We start from the raw sequence: 18,192 nt of genomic DNA, 5'->3' as shown, positions 1-18,192 counted from the left end.
ATTTTAATTGCAATTAATTTGGACCACTCCATCAGATTTTAAAAATCACAACGTTTATGCTCCTAATTTTTTTATAAAATTTCAACTTTACCCTTAATTCCAATTTTTTTTTTTTTTATTAAAAAAAGAAAATAAAAGAAAATTAAGGATATTTTGCCATTTTTGGGTATTTCTAAACCCTAAATTTGATGGAAGAATTTAAATTAAAAACAATTGAAAGTTCATGAGATTAAATTGAGAGAATTTAAAATTCAAAAAACTTAATCAAATCGGGTAGAGATTCAAGAGTTTTAAGTGAAATTAACCTTCTATTTTTTTTTTGTGTGGGGGGTGGGGGGCGCGTTGGGGATAGTGGGGAGTTTGAGGGACAGAAAAGAGGGTCAGCAACTACATTCCAATTTTTTCCTACTCCCATAAAAGCAAAAAGGTAAGAGGAGATTAAAAAGGGGTGGTCCGTGGGTACAGAAGGGGGAGGGTTCCTACTCCTGTATATAGCATTTTTATAGAATTTATCTAGGAAATCAAGAAAGCTACACTTCCAAAAGTAAAAGGTGTGAACAAAAGCACCAACACATCATGGGCATAAGCACAAACAAGCAACAAAGACTGCAAATCTTTTTTACCAATACTATGCATAATTACTAAAAGTTCCAATGCATAAAATTAGCAGCTTTATTGGCATCAACGGTTTAAATTATTTATATTAACAAATTACACAGCTAATTCAATCTCTACAAGCATTTCATTCAATCAGGCCAAACATTACCCAATGAAAAGCAGGCGTCAAACCCCCCATTTTGATTTTCTGCGAACTACTAGGAGTCTGTACCATAAACAGACACAAGTTTAGGATAGTGTATAATAAATAAAATTCATTACCAAAAATGGGATGTGACTTGTGAATAAGCTCGCACCCAATACAAACACCAAAGCACCGATTCACAAAGACCATACTTGGTATGGTAGGCAAAGCCAAAGAAGGCATGGAAAAAATGAAGAGAATCCTCATATATTTCTACTTCTTCTGATTTGTCTAGATCCTAAGCTCCTACCAATATGAATCTTAAGCTTACTATGTGCTATGCACACAAAATAGAAACAGAAGTCCCACAAGACTGCCAGAGAGGAGCAAGTGGCTTTCACATAAAAGCAGTGCGTCCACCCCTTCGACTATGCCTGTCGTATGCAGTGTTGAACTTGTCGACTAGTTCATTCATTGTGCTGTGGGAGAAAAAGGAAGGGTTACATGTTAAAAGATGCATGGGAAATAATATCATGAAAGCAATAAAAAATAAATGTAATTCAATGCCCCTTCCAAATCCATTAACTTCTCGCAAACTCCACACACCAAGCCCTAGGTTTGCACACCATTAAAGCATACAAGTATCATGCAGGAGGGATAGTATCCATCCTAGGCATGAAAACTAGTTCACTTAACTCTAGCAAATCCATTTTGTTCTAGGATTAGGTAAGCAGCCCTTCGGGTTTTAAGAACAAAAATCTGCTACACATCATTGGAGGATAAAAATATTATAAACTTTCCTGCTCTAGCCCAGCTATGGAGAATAATATCACAGTTCCTGTTTAGTAGAAACTTTATAAGATATGGGTGCTGCTTTTCAAGTGGAAAAGCTTATCATAAGTTCTTATAGACTGAAGTCACTTCCTACTTCTCTTTATCTTGAAACAAGATAATTGCCATTGTCCCATTCAGCCAAATGTTTTTCACTACTGCACGTGCTTGATTTGTCTTGAGCCCAATCCAATTCAACCCCACTGGACTGCCAGTGCTAAGTTTTTCTTCTTTGATCACACCAAATAAATTAATACACACAACTCGGTTCTTTTCATCAAAAGAACATGAAAAAGAAGCGAAGGCAGTGTCAGAATGCCAACGTACCTTGAGCAGTTGGTGAACATGGCTAGGTAAGTGATCAACAACGTGTCATTGTATTCCTATAAAAAGGGGAAAACACACCAAAGTAAAGGTGAGAGAATAAACCAATAATTTTGATAAGTAATCTAAATTCATTAAAAGCATAGAGGGACACACAACCCTAGTATACATGAAATATACAAGAAAACCCATCATGTATATAAAAAGAACAAAACTCAAAATACTTGGAGAAATTAGAAATTGGCAAACTATTACACCATGTGTAAACGGATTGGAACATCTTTTTCAACTCTAGCATTGTAGTCTCACTATCTTCAAAGCTCCATGCTCTCCAAATACACTACATTAAACACAAATGAACCAACCTCCACAGGGGTGGAACTGGGATTTTATATGTGGGGGGTTGGATTTTTTTTTTTTTTTTTTTTTTTAGTTGGGGACACAGACTTATATAAATACATAAGCGCGCGCGCACACACAATATATATATAAAATTTCTCTATATGTGTGTTTATATAAAATAAAATAAAAGCATAAAAGTTTTAAATTTAATCTCATGGCATTACAAACACACAATGATATAAACTAGCAAAATAAACTAAATACGATCTTTATGGTTCGAGAAAAATAGTACAAAAAATAAATATTGTGAATCCAAATGACTGCAGAATAATCACTCAGAAAAATAAATTAAAAAAAAAAAACAAATATTTTCATCATATTCTACACTTTTGCTATAAAAAAAAAAAAATGCAAGAGAAAAATGAGATGTGGGAAAGATGGCTATGAAAAAAAAAATTACAAACAGAAAAACTCATAATATGTTGAATTTGGGGGGACAAATATATCATTTTGGGGGGACAAATTCTTAAAATATGGATATTTATGAATAATTTTAAAGATTTTGGGGGGACATTTGTCCCTCCAACCCAACACATAGATCCGCCCCTGAACCTCCACAGTTCCCAAGCAGTATGGTGTCCCTTTTGTCCTCTCCAACTCATCAACAACTTTCTCATCCTTTGAGGCATAACCCCATGCAACACCAAACAATTGGAAAAGTGAACTCTATAACTCTATTGCGATCTCACAATGAAGGAGGTGATCAATAGATTTCTCACTTTTCTTGCACATACATCACAAATTTACCACAAAGCATTCATTTAGCATAAATTGTCCAAAGTCAAGATTTTCTCTAAAGCCGCCATCCACACAACGAACGCCACTTTCGAGGGAGCCTTAGCTTTCCAAATACTCTTCAAAGGAAAACATGAACTTATTGGAGTAGATAACACATGATAGTAAGTCTTCACTTCAAACAATTTCCTTTTAGAAGGAATCCAACAAATTTTATCCTCAACTCCTTGTCTTACTTTTTGAGAAAACAATTCAAAAAAAGCAGAGACCACTTCCACCTCCCAATCATGCATAGATCTTGTAAAGAAAATATTCCGATGAATATTTTCATTTCGGAACCGCATATGATCCGCCATCCAAGCATCCTTGCAATTAGCAATATTGAATAATTCCGTGAAGGAAAGCTTCAAAGTTTGCTCCTCGCACCATAAATCGTGCCAACATCGCACAATAGATTCATCTCCCACCTTATACCTAACAAATTTAGAAAAACCATCCCATGCCCTCCTCATACATTTCCACACTCCCACACCATATGACCCCACAACCTCCTTAGAACACCAACCTCCCCTCAAGCTATCATACTTAGTGGCCACTACTAATCTCCAAATAGGCTCCCTCTTCGTAGCATATCGCCACAATCACTTGCCGAGAAGGGCTCGGATAAACTGAATAAGATTTTTCACCCCCAAACCCCTTGAAGCGGAGTACACATTTTTGACCACTTCACTAAATGAAACTTGAACTCATCGCCAAGAAGCCCTAAAAAAAATCCCTTTGAAGTTTCTCCAGTCTATAAGTCACTCCTACTGGAATAGGGAAGAGACAAATAATATATTGGTAAATTAGAAAGAGTACTTTTTATCAAAGTCAACCCAAATAAAGCCTCTTCCAACCAACCAACAATATTCCATTTTCTCAATAATGTCATTCTAAACGGTAAATCCTTGAGGAAGATCCCAAAGCAACACCCAAATACTTCATTGGCAACGACACCACTCCACATCCAAGAATGCTCGCCAAATCCTCTACATCACTCACATCACCTACAAGAGCTATCGTTGACTTGGACAAATTTATCTTCAACCCTAGCACCGCTTAGAAACATGAGAAGAGGCACCTCAAGTTACAAAGTTGTTCACAATAGGCATCACAAAAAATCAATTTATCATTTGCAAACAATAAATGGGACAATATTATCTCCTCATGATTTTTTGATTCCACCGAAAATCTTGATAAGAGTCCGCTGTCCACAGTAATAGACATCATGCCTAAGTAATAACAATCATAAACAATAAAGGAGGCAACAAATCTCCTTATCTTAATCCACACTTGCTACTAAAGAAACTAGATGGAGATCCTTTAATGAGAATGGAAAACCCCACCATAGTTATGCAACACTATCCAATCTTGCCATCTCTCGCCAAAGACACATCTCTTCAACAAGTATAACAAAAACTCCCAATTAGATCATAGGCCTTTTCTAAGTCCAATTTACACAATACTCTTGGGTCCATAGACCTAGTCTGACGATCTGAACACTCACTCGCTACCAATACAGAATCCATAATTTGCCTACCTAAGATAAATGCATTATAATACCTATTGCCCCTGCTCCCCACACTACAATCCAACATCAACTGAAAATGATCTAACAAGATTCTAGGAAGGCGTCTTTGAGATACATCCGAAAAATATTCTTCCCAGTTCAAAGATAGGTGGAACCAATCAATTCTAGACCATGCATCATAATCTCAATTGTTTGACAAAGTAAAATTCCCCCTACCAACAGAATGTCCATGAGGCCCTGAACAAAAATGAATTTTGAAAATTCCACCATCGCTTGTGACTGTCTGGGATCGCCTAATCTTTCACAAGGATACCAAATTGCATTACCCCCCCCCCCCACACACACACACACAAAATAAAGCACAAGATATTCGACCAACTCATAATTCCAACCAATTCATCCCAAAGACATCTTCTTTCCACATTATCATTTGGACCATGCACACTTGCAAATGCACATTCAAAACTCTCAGTTATGCATCAGAAAGAACATGCTACCACAAAATTGCCCACACAATCCTCAATCTTCTCCACCACCCGCCTATCCCACTTTAACAAAATACCTCTTGACGCCCCTCTCGAACCCAAGACCGACCAACCCAAATGATGACAACCCCACAAACTACGTATCACCTCCCTAGGAATAACCTCCATCTTTGTCTCTTGGAAACAAACAATATCTGCTTCCAATCCCTTAGTAGCCCTCTAATCCTCGGCCTTTTCTTCTCATCATTCAAGCCTCTCACATTCGATGATACAATCTTATGTTTCATAGTGAACACTTACCACCCCTCCCCTTCCTTATCACTCAATGAGAATGACCTCCCTTGACATCATAATTCATTGAACACATAATCTCTTTAATTCACAATTTCATCGATTACCTATCTTCCCACTACCCACAACAATTTTGAAGCCGACTAGCTTCAATCGCAGTGAACAATGCCATCAGTTGATCCTCAAAACCTTCACGACATTCTAAGTACCTGACAAAGTCCCTCTCAACCACCCAATCAGAAGTAACTGAATAAGACTCTCCTTGTTCCCCAAGTACATCAAGTGGTTGAATATCCATCATCTCACTTCCCTTGCTCTCCACAAATGAACAAGACACCACTGCCAAAGATGGAGCAAACCCATCTCCATTCACACAGTTTACCTTCAACCCTTCTAAATTCCAGCCCTATAAATGTCCTTCCCCCACCCTATTCTCCAACAGCTCTAGATAGTTCCTAGAATTTAAGTTCAACATGGGTCTTGTACTTTTTTCTCCACCAACCACCTCATATAGAATTTGGTTTTGCATTAGATTCGAACCTTGGCTCCAAAACACTCACCAAGAACATCCCTACTTCCATAGGCCTGCCCGAGCAGCTCCCTTGTATCACTAAACCACCCTCCTGCCGTTGAACTCCTTCCCCACAACCTCAAATAATTCTTCTTTCCTTTCAATGAAACACCCATATAATTTAGCTATTACTTTCGGTCTCTTTTGATCAATTATCAATCTTACCAGAATTTCAGCATCACATACCTCCCCGCCGATAACAAAAAAAACCCTTCATTCTTGTCTGTGCAGCAGCCAAACATTGCAAGTATTTGTTTCAATCTCTTATGAGCAAATTTCAAGCTTACCAAAATTTCATCAACAATTCCTTTCCCGCCAATACCAAAAAGCCCTTTAGTCTTATCTGTACAAGACCCAAAAGCTCTGACATCTAATTCCATTGACGTCTAAGCTCTCGCTGATCCCCCAATAACTTGTTCCTCTATTCCTTCACCAATCGTAACTTTCTTCCTAGACACTACCAGAGAAATGTCTTCGTTACTGGCCTTACTTGAACCCACACCTTCTCTTGCTTTCACTTTCCATTTGCCTTGACTATTGGTTGACTGCTTCTGATACACAACCCCACATAACAAGCTAGCCTCTTCTCTTATCGTCAACCATGACTTGGCTTCAAAACTTACCATCACCTTTGCCTTACTAGAAAACCTTTGATAATCCCCTTCTCCCATGAACTGGGACCCTCTCGCCCCTTTGGGATTTTTACTCATGTCTGCGACATAAACCTCACATCCATGACCCTCTCGGCCCTTTGGGCTTATTACACGTATCTACCTCATAAACCTAAACATCAATTCGGGTCATTTCTTTATTCTCCAAAACCAGCGCCTTATCACCTCTTGTGGGCTTACCCACCAAATCAACAATCCCGACACCATAAAATTGACCCACTTCTAATCTCTCTATTTATCTTTCTACTTCTTAAAGGAAAGTAGTAACTCCTTTACAGTTTGAAATGTTATTTGATCCTCGTGCAAAGATGAAAAGAATTCAAGTTGTCGCTGCCATTTTGTTCTCCATAAATTCTGGGTGACGGCTGATCCCTTCTTCACACTTTCCTTATGAGCTCCCAAAGTATCAACCATACCCCTGCTCACTGGAGCCATTTTGTGAGGTTATCCCTTCCCAGCCAAAACCTCCATAAATGAATCATATCATTTACTAACCAGAGAAGCTACCTTGGGATGTTTCTCTCTAGAGAGACAACGCCTACCTTCTCTCTAAGAAAGAGTAAGGTTTAGCCACCTCCTAATGCGGCCTTCCCTCCACCTCCGGTGGTTCTCCAAGGGAGGAGGGATGGATCTGTTCCCCTCTGTCCTCCCTTTCCCCATCTCCTTCGTTTTTACTCTCTTTTCCGTTGTCTCTCCTTGTTTTTTTTTTCTTTGTTGTTGTTTCTTTTCCTCCAAACGACGCCATTGTAGCCCTTTCTCCACCTCTAGCCCATCGTTCCTTGCCGTCATGATGCTCTCCACCTCAGTCCCGCTCCCCCTTGCTGGCTACCTCACAGACTTGTAGAGGTTCATAGATTTGATTTCTTCAAAGTTGATCTATAAACCTCCGCTAGGCCTATTGCCAGATGCGCCACACTACCTTGCTCCTGAGCCTTCCTGCTTCTAGTCGCCCTCGCCCGCTCCCCCTTCTAGCCACCATGCGCTAGCACGTTGCTCTCATGCACCTGCGTGTAGATCTCACTCGCTAGCGAGTGTCATCCACGCGCTGGCACGTGGTCTCTCCTCTCTTGTGCGTGGCGTCTCTGGCTCATTGCTCCTCCGCACTTCTCTGTCACTACAACTTTTTTAGGTTGTTGTTGTTTTTCTAGTGTATCCTTGTTATTTCTTTTGTGCGCTGCTGCGCTTGTTGCTTTTTGTGGGTTACCATCTCTGGTTTCTTTTTTGTATTGATCTAGTCGCAGAGACTACAACTGGCGTTCATTCCTCATTGACAGATCCCATTCGGTTGTTGGCAGTACTGCCTCCTCAACAACAACTTCACGGTGGTTGTTGCCATCACCACTTGGAGCTCTTCATCGAGCCCCTTTGACACTTGTTACTGCCTTGTGTGGTCCTTAGAAAAGCCCGGATCGTTTATGGTCCTTTTAAGATCATCAATGAATCCATTGCCTATTGTTTGTTATTTTTTAGGTATTGCTTTTCCGATTGAGTTTTGTTGTTGGGGTGCCCACCCTGTTATGATTGTACGATCCCTTGTAACCCTTTTCCCCATTTATTGAATAGAAAAAAAAAAACTCCATAAACGACTGTAGTCCTTCGGTCTCGGCATCAACAGAGAATCCTCATGTTTCTTGCTATACTTGCTACCGGCAACACCCTCCTCCAAATAATTAGCCAACTTCCTCATCTGAACACTACAAGTAACCCACCCACTATTCTTTCGGCCTTCTGGAATAATGACAAAGCTCCACCGCTCACCTGCACCATACTTCAAGATCTCCAAATATCTCTCATAGCTATTCACTCGCCCTGTGCCAAGTGCAATGTATTGCCCACTTTAAAAGTCCTATAGAGCTTATAAAAAAAAAAAAAAGTCCTACAGAAATCCCAGTTCTGATCTCCTCTAAGAAGCTCTTCCATTGTCTTTGACAGCCACCCAACAGTCAGCTTGCCCAAACACATTGCTCAGTAGACATCTTTGCTCCTCTCAGAAAGCGAATGCCTTTGTTCCCAATTTCAGATAAAACTTCAACAGCTTTTGCTGCGACATAGAAATAACCCATCACTAAATCAACAAAGTAATAAAACCATGAAATCCACAGCGAAAGATGTCAGAAAGTGCCCTCACGGGCAAGAGTTCTAGCCTAGCCCATTCTGTCAGGCTAGAATGTGAGATGGTGGGGAAGAATGGGGCAGCTGAGCAAGGTCCACGGCCCACGGAAGGCCCCGAGTTAGTTCAAGGTGCTAAGGAGAGAAGTGTTCAAAAGGGAAAGGAGTGGGCTGGAAGGATAGGCCCACGGTCCACGAGAGGATTCAAGGCAAAGAGGAAGGTGTTTGTTCATAAGCTGAAAACTGTGGTGGGCTTCGGTATGGGCCAGGGCTACCGTGGCTCTTCTGGTCCTACTGGGTTGAGAATGCATCTTTCTCACCCGAAACATACAAGCGGGTCTTCGATGGAATGGTGGGAAGGTTGGACCGGAGACCCAGGGGCGTCGTCTTCGAAAGGTGGTGCTGGCGACTGAGGGGTGTCGCAGACAGTCACGGAAGCCCCCGCCATCGTTCCTGTAGCTCTTGTTGACTCACCTGGAGCTATTCCGGGCGGTGGGGTCTCATTAGGTGGTGCCAGAGATCCTCAGAGCTCACCAGGGTTAATGCTGTTGGCCAAGGGAACTCAAACTTCGACGGAGAAGCCATCGCTGGTAGCTCCCACAGTTGATCCAGTTGTAGCCATGTCTAGGAAGGACTTTCGCGGGATGGGTTCTCGATTTAAGGCCGGCAAGTCCCTATTTTCGCCGGAGGCTGTGTCACCGTGCAGTGGGGAGGAGGTCGCGCATCAGACGAATTCAAAAATTTTATCTCCAGTGATTGAGGTGAGAGATTTGGTGCCTTGGTCTCATGATGTTGGGTATCAGGAAGAAGTTCAGGGTAGTGAGGGGCTGGGCATTCCTCAGGAACAAAGGTTTTTTGGGGGGTATCCTGGTTACTCCCACCCATTCGATGGGGGCCATACGAGTTTAGGACTCGGGTGTTCAGAAGTGGTGAAGTTGTGTGAAGCTGGCAAGTTTGGTGGAGAGTATGACAGGGCGACTGGACTCGAGTGTTCAGGAGTGGTGGAGTTGTGTGAAGCAGGCCAGTCTGGTGGTGAGAATGACAGGGCGGCTGAGACACGAGATGAAGCCCAGGTTCCTAGTGAGATCGATGTGCCTCCTTTGAATACGTACGGTCCTACTGCAGGGGGTGCGTCGGGATACTCAGATTGGGTTATTCAATGTGCTAACGAGATTTATCCGATTGTGGAAATTTCGTACACGGGTCACAAGCTGCAATTGTTAGCTCTTTTAACTTTTTTTAGAAGAGGAACAAAGGAATAATGCGATGGTGATGAATGAGCAGCGTTGCTAAGGGCAATAGGGAGGTAAGGAATTTGGAGTGCTCGGTGAATTATGATGCTAGATGTACGAGCTCTAGCCATGGCAAGAGGAAGGGGAGGGGGCATGTAGTAGCCTTATGAAGCTAAGCATTTTGTCTTGCAATGTGAGAGGGTTGAACAAGAGGGATAAACATTTGAGGGTGAGTAATTTGCTCAGAGATTGGAAGGTAGATATTGTTTGTCTTCAAGAAACCAAGATCCAGGGTATGTCTCGCAATATTGTTCATAGCTTATGGGGCAAAGTCATGTGGATTGGTGTTGTTTGGATTCTAGCGGGGCTTCGGGTGGTATTTTGATTATGTGGGATAACGGGGTGGTGGAGAAGGTCGATGTTTGTGTGGGGACTTACACCCTGGCGGTGTCTTTCGGAAACATTGGGAATCGCTCTGTTTGGGCTTTTGCTAGGATTTATGGTCTGAACCTCAATAGGGATAGAAGGCTCCTTTGGGAGGAGTTAGCTGGTGTTATTAACTGGTGGGACATGCTGTGGTGTATTGGGGGTGATTTTAATGTCACTCGGTTCTCTAGCAAAAGATCGGGTGAAGCCCATTTGGATTCGGCCATGATGGAATTTTCAGACTTTATTTCTGAACAAAGGCTAATGGATCTTCCATTGATTGGGAGTTTGTTTACATGGTCAATTTCTAATGACCCCCCTCTGTGGTCAAGGATTGATCGGTTTTTCATTTCCCCGGAGTTGGAGGCCTGGTTTCCAGGGGTTAGGCAGAAAAGGCTTTCCCACCTGTGCTCGGATCATTTCCCAATCATTCTTGAGCTGGGGGAGGTGGCAAGGGGGAAGAGGCCTTTTAAATTTGAAAATATGTGGCTTAAAGTGGAAGGTTTTGTGGCCCTAGTGAAACAATGGTGGGACTCCTATATGTTTAATGGCACGCCGAGTTTCATTCTTGCTTGCAAGCTGAAGGCCTTGAAGTTGAATTTGAAGACCTGGAATGAGGAGGTGTTCGGCAACATTGATAGGAATAAGATGATGTTTCTTGAAGGGCTTCAGTTGTTGGATGTGAACAAAGAAAGTAGGGCATTGGATGCGGGGGAGGTTATGAGGAAGGCGGAAGTGGTTCGAGAGTTAGAGAAGTGCATGCTTATGGAGGAGGTGAGTTGGAGGTAAAAATCCAGGGTGATGTGGTTGAAGGAAGGCGATAAGTGTACTAAATTTTTTCACTCCATAGCCAATTCTAATAGAAGGCATAACTCTATGGATACTCTCATGATTGGGGATAATATCTCTTCAAATCCGACCGAGATTAGCGAGTATGTTGTTGAGTACTATCAAAAACTTTTCTCGAAGCAATGCCGTTGGAGGCCTATGGTTGATGGCATTTCCTTTGATTCCATTTCGGAGGTGGAGGCTAGTTGGTTGGAGAGAGACTTCGAAGAGGAAGAGGTTAGAAAGGTAGTGTTTAAAATGAACGGTAATAAGGCGTCGGGCCCCGATGGGTTTTCTATGGCCTTCTTCCAAGTTTACTGAGAGGTTGTGAGGGAGGACATTATGAAGGTGTTCAGAGCATTTCATGCTGGAGGGATGTTTGAGAAGAGCCTCAATGCTTCTTTCATTTTGCTTATTTCGAAGGTTCCCAGCGCTATCAATCTCAAAGATTTTTGGCCTATAAGCCTTGTGGGAGGTATCTACAAAATCATAGCTAAGGTTTTAGCAAATAGATTGAAGGTAGTTCTGGATAAGGTTATTTCTCAGTCCCAAAGTGCTTTCATCAAGGGGAGGTAGATTCTAGATCCTATCTTGATTTCTAATGAATGCCTTGATAGTTGGTTGAGATCTGAGGAGCCAAGGGTTATTTGCAAAATGGGTTTGGAAAAAGCTTATGATCATGTGAATTGGGATTTCTTGTTATATATGCTCAAAAGGTGTGGTTTTGGCAGGATTTGGTGCTCTTGGATAGAGCATTGCATTTCGTCAGTGCGGTTCTCGATTCTGATCAATGGTTCTCCTAATAGCTTCTTTAGCAATTCCAGGAGTTTGAGATAAGAGGATCCTTTGTCTCCTCTGCTGTTTGTTTTTGTGATGGAAGCTCTAAGTAGGATGATTTCGGCGGCAGTTAATGGGGGGCTAATAGAAGGGTTCCAGGTCGGTAATATTACTCTCTCTCATCTTTTGTTTGCGGACGATACCTTGATTTTTTGCAATGCTATGCCCACCCAGCTTCGGTATTTGCAGAGTTTATTTTTACTGTTTGAAGTTGCTTCCGGTTTGAAGGTTAACTTGGCCAAGTCAGTGTTAATTCCAGTGGGGTTTGTAGAGCAAGTGGACAGGTTAGCCAGTATTCTAAGGTGTGGGGTTGCTTCTTTGCCAGTAAAGTATCTTGGTTTGTCGCTGGGGGCCTCTTGCAAGGCTAAGCATATTTGGGATGGAGTTATCGAGAAGATAGAACGTCTGTTGGCTGGTTGGAAAAGGTTGTATTTGTCGAAGGGTGGAAGAGTCACTTTTTTTTTGATAAGTAAATGAAATATATATAAAAAGCGCAAAGGAGTGCAACCCACATACACGGGAGGTATAAATAGAGAGCGCCTAAGAGGGAGAGAAATGAAAGAGAAAATCAGAAAACTAATCTCTAATGGAGCTAGCCAAGCGGCCGTCCAAGAGTAAAGAGTAAAGAAGAAAAAATGGGTCAAATCCTCTATAGTCCTAGTGGAATTTTCAAAACATCTAGCATTTCTTTCATTCCATATACATCACATAAGACACAGAGGGATCATCTTCCACACAACCGCATAAAACAAAAGTCACACTTATCAAGAGCACTCTCGCCAACTTGCTTACTTACTATTTGTCTCTCTTCCCTATTCCGGTTAGTGTTGCTAAGCGAATTGAGAAGTTGCAGCACGATTTTCTATGGGGTGGTCTAGGCGAAGAGTTCAAGTACTACCTAGTGAAGTGGTCGAAGGTTTGCACTCCGATTAAGGAGGGCAGTTTAGGTATCAGAAATCTAATGATGTTTAACTGCGCTCGGTTAGGGAAATGGTTGTGGCGCTATGGATCAGAGAGAGATACTTGGTGGAGGGCTGTGGTGGATGTGAAATTTGGAAGTTTTTGGGGAGGGTGGTGTTATTTGGAGCCGGGTGGATCTTTTGGGGTGGGGTTATGGAAGAACATTAGGAAAGGGTGGGACACTTTCAAAGGGTTTACACGGATTGAGGTAGGGGGATGGGACTAGGGTTCGCTTCTGGCATGATTTGTGGTGTGGTGATATGGCTCTCAAGATAGCTTTTCCAGGCTTATTCAGTATTGCTTGTGCAAAGGATGCCTCAGTTGCGGTGCATTTGGAGTTGCTGGGTGGCTCTAACCAATGGAATGTTAGTTTTTCTAGAGAGGTTCATGACTGGGAGGTGGATGTATTGGCCTCTTTTTTTCAAGTGTTACATTTTGCTTGAGTGAATCGAGGGTGTGAAGATAGGTTGTGGTGGAACTCTTCCAAAAGAGGCCGTTTCATGGTCAAGCTCTTTTACGCTTCCTTGGCATGTTCTGAAGGGAGGGGATTCCCTTGGAAGAGTGTGTGGCGAACACAAGCTCCTCCGAGGGCGAGTTTCTTTGTGTGATCGGCAGCTTTGGGCAAAATTCTGACTCGAGATAACCTCAGGAAGCGACAGGTGATTGTGACGAACAGATGTTGTATGTGCAAGAGGAATGAGGAGACAGTGGATCATCTTCTCCTTCATTGTGAGGTTGCTTATGCTTTGTGGAGTGCCTTTTTTGGTCGGTTTGGGTTGTCTTGGGTGATGCCGAGACGAGTATCGGATTTACTCACCTGTTGGTGGTCTTCAGGGAGGAGGGGGAGTGCCGCGGTTTGGAAGATGGTGCCTATTTGCTTTTTTTGGTGTTTATGGAGAGAAAAGAAATAATAGGTGCTTTGAGGATTTGGAGGGGACATTGGAAGACATCTTAGCCTCTTGCTTTCATACTTTGTATCTCTAGACCGTTGCACATGTTTTTCTAGTATCGATTAGTTATGATGATTTTCTTGCTCGCTTTTCTCCTTCTAGTTAGGTGATCCTGTTGTATACTCCTAGTATACTTCGGGGCACCTTTACGCTTTTCAATAAAACAGTTTATTACTTATAAAAAATTAAAAAAAAAACACTTACAAGCAGAACATAGTAGTAGATGTGTGTCCAAAATACTGTATCTCCTGATTGTATATTATCACGTGACTCCTCTAAACAAAAATGTTAGAATAGGAAACATGAAAAAGGAGGCACTAATTATGGCTATATTCTAATATTAGGCAAGCGTTATAGGTACTTGCATAATTACACATATACATGTTATTTTGACACAACTGCCATGCATCACTTATCGCTCTTCTTCAAGCACCACAATCAGAGAAAATTAAGTCAACACTCACTTCTGCATATGGAGAGACTTTTGGTCTATAATGTATCTTGGGTCGAAATTCTTGCATATTTCTGCTTTTATAGGTACGTGTGATTTATGGCTAGTATTACTACACATGCATCACCAATGCCTATCTTGATGAACATCCCGTTCATCCCAACCATAAATCAGTAGCACTCACCATCAAGAAATCATCTTGAAATTTTTCTGATTCAATAGCTGGCAATCTTCTTAGGAGACTTGATACTTGTCTTAGCAATGAATTCTCACAAGGGATATCACCTGTGATCAGAAATACAAGTGCAATTAATATCAACACTTTTAAATGAACACAACACAAGTAAGGGATTGATCCTTATCATTGCCAATAAGAGGTTATCTGAATTCAGTGGTGACAGATTTAAGGCCATCAATAGGATGGAAAAGAGTAAAGGAGGTCCTCAAAAGAAGTAAACATCAAAGGTGGTCTTTCTAGCTAAAGTGAGAGTTAAAGAGAAATGTTTTTCCCTCTTCAGAGATCTGATCTAATAATTTTTGGTAGCTTTTATTGTGACATTTAATTGCTTTCCTCATCTTCTTTTGTTTTAAGAAACTTGTTTTCTTCTCTCATATGTATATTTGACTAATTCCAATTTTATATATAAGAGAGAGATGTATGTACCTTTCTGCATTGCAAGAAGATAGTGATGAAGTACCCTGATTCGACTATTCAGCATCTTGATGGCACTATGTATGCCCGTAAGGTGAGCAGCCACTGCAATCAAACCCGATACAAATCACAAAGAAGAAAACTTCTATTCCCTCCATCCCAAAATAGATGAAATTTGCAAATGACACACATTCTAATTTTTAGTAAAAAGAAATAATAATCTTCCTAAATTGCCATCAGGCGGGCCAAGAAAAGTAGATTCAAATTTAAGAGAAATATGAAATGTTAAATGGATAAATCCTTTTATTTTTTGGAAACTCCCAATATATTTTTGGACATTAAGAAAGGAAACTACCCCATTTATTTTGGGATGGAGCAAGTATGTAATTGATACAACTTCCTTCCTTATCCTAAAAGAGGTTTATTGATAGCAAGTTTATGGAAAAATAACAAAGAGAAGGGGGAGTGGAGCACTAACATTGAGTAGCTGCTGAACCTCCATCAGACGGTTTAAGATGTGCAACATGATCAACTGAAATCCGTTCTGCTTCAACTGTCTTTAAAGCACCCACAATAAAAGTGAATGTATAACCTAGTTGGTATTGTTTAGATCAAAATTGGTACAAAAGAATGAACATGCCTAACCTCAATAGTGTAGCTTGAACGAACAAAAATAAGCTGTGGAATCCCATCTATGACATGCAGCTCTAAGTTGCAAAGATCAATACCCAAAGAACAGAGACGTTATCACCTCAGTGCACTTAGCAAGTGAAAAGCTAATAAAAAAAGGTGATCCCGCCAAGAAATAAAAAAAGCATGTGTATACCACATAATTTTTGTAATAAAAAAGATTGTAGAGAACACACGTTATTCAGCAAAAGAATTGATCTCTGATCGAGGCCACCAGCAGATCATTCGACCATTAAGAATTAATTGAACACTAAGTTTGGCAAATTAGATAGATAAGGAAGGATGAAAAAAATAAAGTAACGGGAAGAGAAGATGAGAAGACAGGTAGTGAGAAGTGAAGTATGATTTATCTTTTTCATGTTTGGATATTCACAGCATTTCTCAGAAGAATTTCACATTCAATAAGAGGTCATGCAAGTTACATACCACTTTCAAAAATTGTGACTGGGAGATCCTTTTGAGCATGATTTATTGAAGGATTGAGAAGAACATAAACAGGACTTTCATTAATATCCATCAACTGTCACAAAAGAATGTTCATTACGATTCACTAAAATATATAAGTGCATATGTTGGAGTTTACACTCAACGAAAAGTATCCTGAATGCATAAAGTAGAAGTACGCATGCCACAACAACGTTTTCAATGAACAATGAAAATATGTAAACCTAATATAAGAAAACAACTAGAACCAATATAAAGAAAGATATAGAGCAGAATAAAAAACTGGCATATTGGAGTCATAAAATTGTAGAAAACTTCTAAAAGCTTGATCTACAAAAAAAAAAAAAAAGGTGCGTGCAACGCAAGCTACATTTGCAAAATCTTCAGTCCACAACATGGACTGAAGTATGACTGTCCCATAATGAAACTACAAATTAAAGCCAGATGGCAGCACTGAGTAGTCAAATCATTAAAGAAGACAATTAAATCAATAAAAAAAAAAAAACTCACATTGCACAGATACACCATTAATGCACGGCAAACTAGCACCACTGTGAGAGTAACCGAAAAAAATAGCAATCAGACATTGACAATCAACATAAAATACACTGTCACAGGCACCAAGCCCTGGGCTTCCTCAGGTAGTTTTTGAGCATCGCCACAAGTCAAATGCTGAGCGTTTGGATAAAAAAAGATCTAACGCGAATTCCCAGGACAATTCTGTATCACTTAGTCCAGATGAGCAGTCACCATGGTTATGCAGCCACTTATGCATTTCAATCAATATAATAAAAAAAAGGGTAAACAGAGAACAGAGATATGGTTTCACGGAAGGCAAGACCTTCCTAACTCCCAAGAACATTGCCGAAGGACAATAGAAAAGACGAGACTAAAAATAACTGTTATTGCCAAACATTTAAGGGACGCCAGGTATTTGATCATAATTAGATATTCATATAAAAGACTTCTGAAACATGCTTATTAGCGAGTACGAGTAGAAACCATAAAGCCTTTAAGAAAATATCGGAACTCACAGCTTTATGAATATGCATATCAGATTCCTGCGCATCGCTGCCAGTTGAATACCAGCCAAGTATATAGAAGTGGGGGAAAACCTTCTTATCTGGTCCATTGTAATATAAGATAAGAGAATGAATACGGCGCAGCATCAGTAAAAGGTTCAGAAACCCTAAAGAGAGCTAATGAAATACGAAATTGAAAGGAATTGTATGAGATAAATCACAAAGAGGACTCAACAGAGCTCTTGCTTCTTCTCGAGGAAGGAGCGGTCAAGGGAATGCGTGGAGGGATCGTAGAGGAGCTCGAAGCTGTTGAAGATCTCGACGGTGCGTCCCCTCTGCACCCCTATCACGCAGCCGTATACCCTTGATGCAGGAGGCGGAGGCGAGGTGGCTGCATCAGCGCCGTTGCCGTTGTTGTTGTTGGCGTGGGCCGCTGTGGGCGGGTGCATCTGAGACTTAACCCTAGTGTAGTGATCTGATATATTCACTATCACCAGTGGATGCAGTTTGAATGTCAGTCCGCTGCTCGACGATGACGCCATTAAACTCTCCGATCGCAGCGGAGCAGAGTTTGGGATTTTGCTTCGGAAACTACCAGTAGCAGCAGAACTACGTAGGAAAGAGTTCGGCTTCGGCTTCGGCTTCGGCTTCTGCACCTGTCTTTCCCTTCTTCGCTCGCGTTGTGTTTATAAATTTGTTCATTATGGCCCCTTTCGCAATTGAGGCCGAGTAGGGGGAGATGGAGGATGGAGCCCAATCCTGGATAGGTACTGGGCTCCAGCTAAGAATTTCCTTTTTTTTTTTTTTTTTTTGGAAAGGGCCCATAACTATTTGTTTATTTACGGAGAAAGGGCCCATAACACACACACCCGCACACGCACACTCACACGCACAAAAGACAGAAGACGGGCTTATCCCAATTGCCATTTGCCTAGGGCCAAGACAACAGTATTTTATCGCCTTCCGCTA

The 18,192-nt window shown here is 41.1% G+C and overlaps 1 protein-coding gene across 1 annotated transcript; it reads right to left on the bottom strand.

Moving 5' to 3' along the window:
* Positions 1-852: 852 nt before the first annotated feature.
* Positions 853-17,911, bottom strand: CSN6A (COP9 signalosome subunit 6A). The gene is made up of 9 exons (XM_059587989.2): positions 17,459-17,911; positions 17,236-17,324; positions 16,184-16,277; positions 15,713-15,774; positions 15,546-15,624; positions 15,080-15,172; positions 14,600-14,700; positions 1,901-1,956; positions 853-1,221 (listed from the first exon to the last, which is right to left on the bottom strand). Exons 1-9 carry the CDS (start codon positions 17,763-17,765, stop codon positions 1,140-1,142), a joined length of 963 nt encoding a protein of 320 aa, XP_059443972.1. The 5' UTR covers positions 17,766-17,911; the 3' UTR covers positions 853-1,139.
* Between the last annotated feature and the right edge of the window lie 281 nt (positions 17,912-18,192).

The sequence above is a fragment of the Corylus avellana genome, chromosome 3 (assembly GCF_965113065.1).
Source record: "Corylus avellana chromosome 3, dhCorAvel1.hap1.2, whole genome shotgun sequence".
NCBI classification, from domain to species: domain Eukaryota; kingdom Viridiplantae; phylum Streptophyta; class Magnoliopsida; order Fagales; family Betulaceae; genus Corylus; species Corylus avellana.
This window is presented reverse-complemented; position numbering and strand designations above follow the sequence as displayed.

Coding starts and splice junctions, on each gene's coding strand:
- CSN6A (XM_059587989.2), bottom strand. CDS start 17,765: ATGGCGTCATCGTCGAGCAGCGGACTGACATTCAAACTGCATCCACTG. Junction 17,325..17,458: donor CGAGAAGAAGCAAGAGCTCT/GTTGAGTCCTCT, acceptor ACAATGGACCAG/ATAAGAAGGTTTTCCCCCAC. Junction 16,278..17,235: donor ATATGCATATTCATAAAGCT/GTGAGTTCCGAT, acceptor CTTTTGTGACAG/TTGATGGATATTAATGAAAG.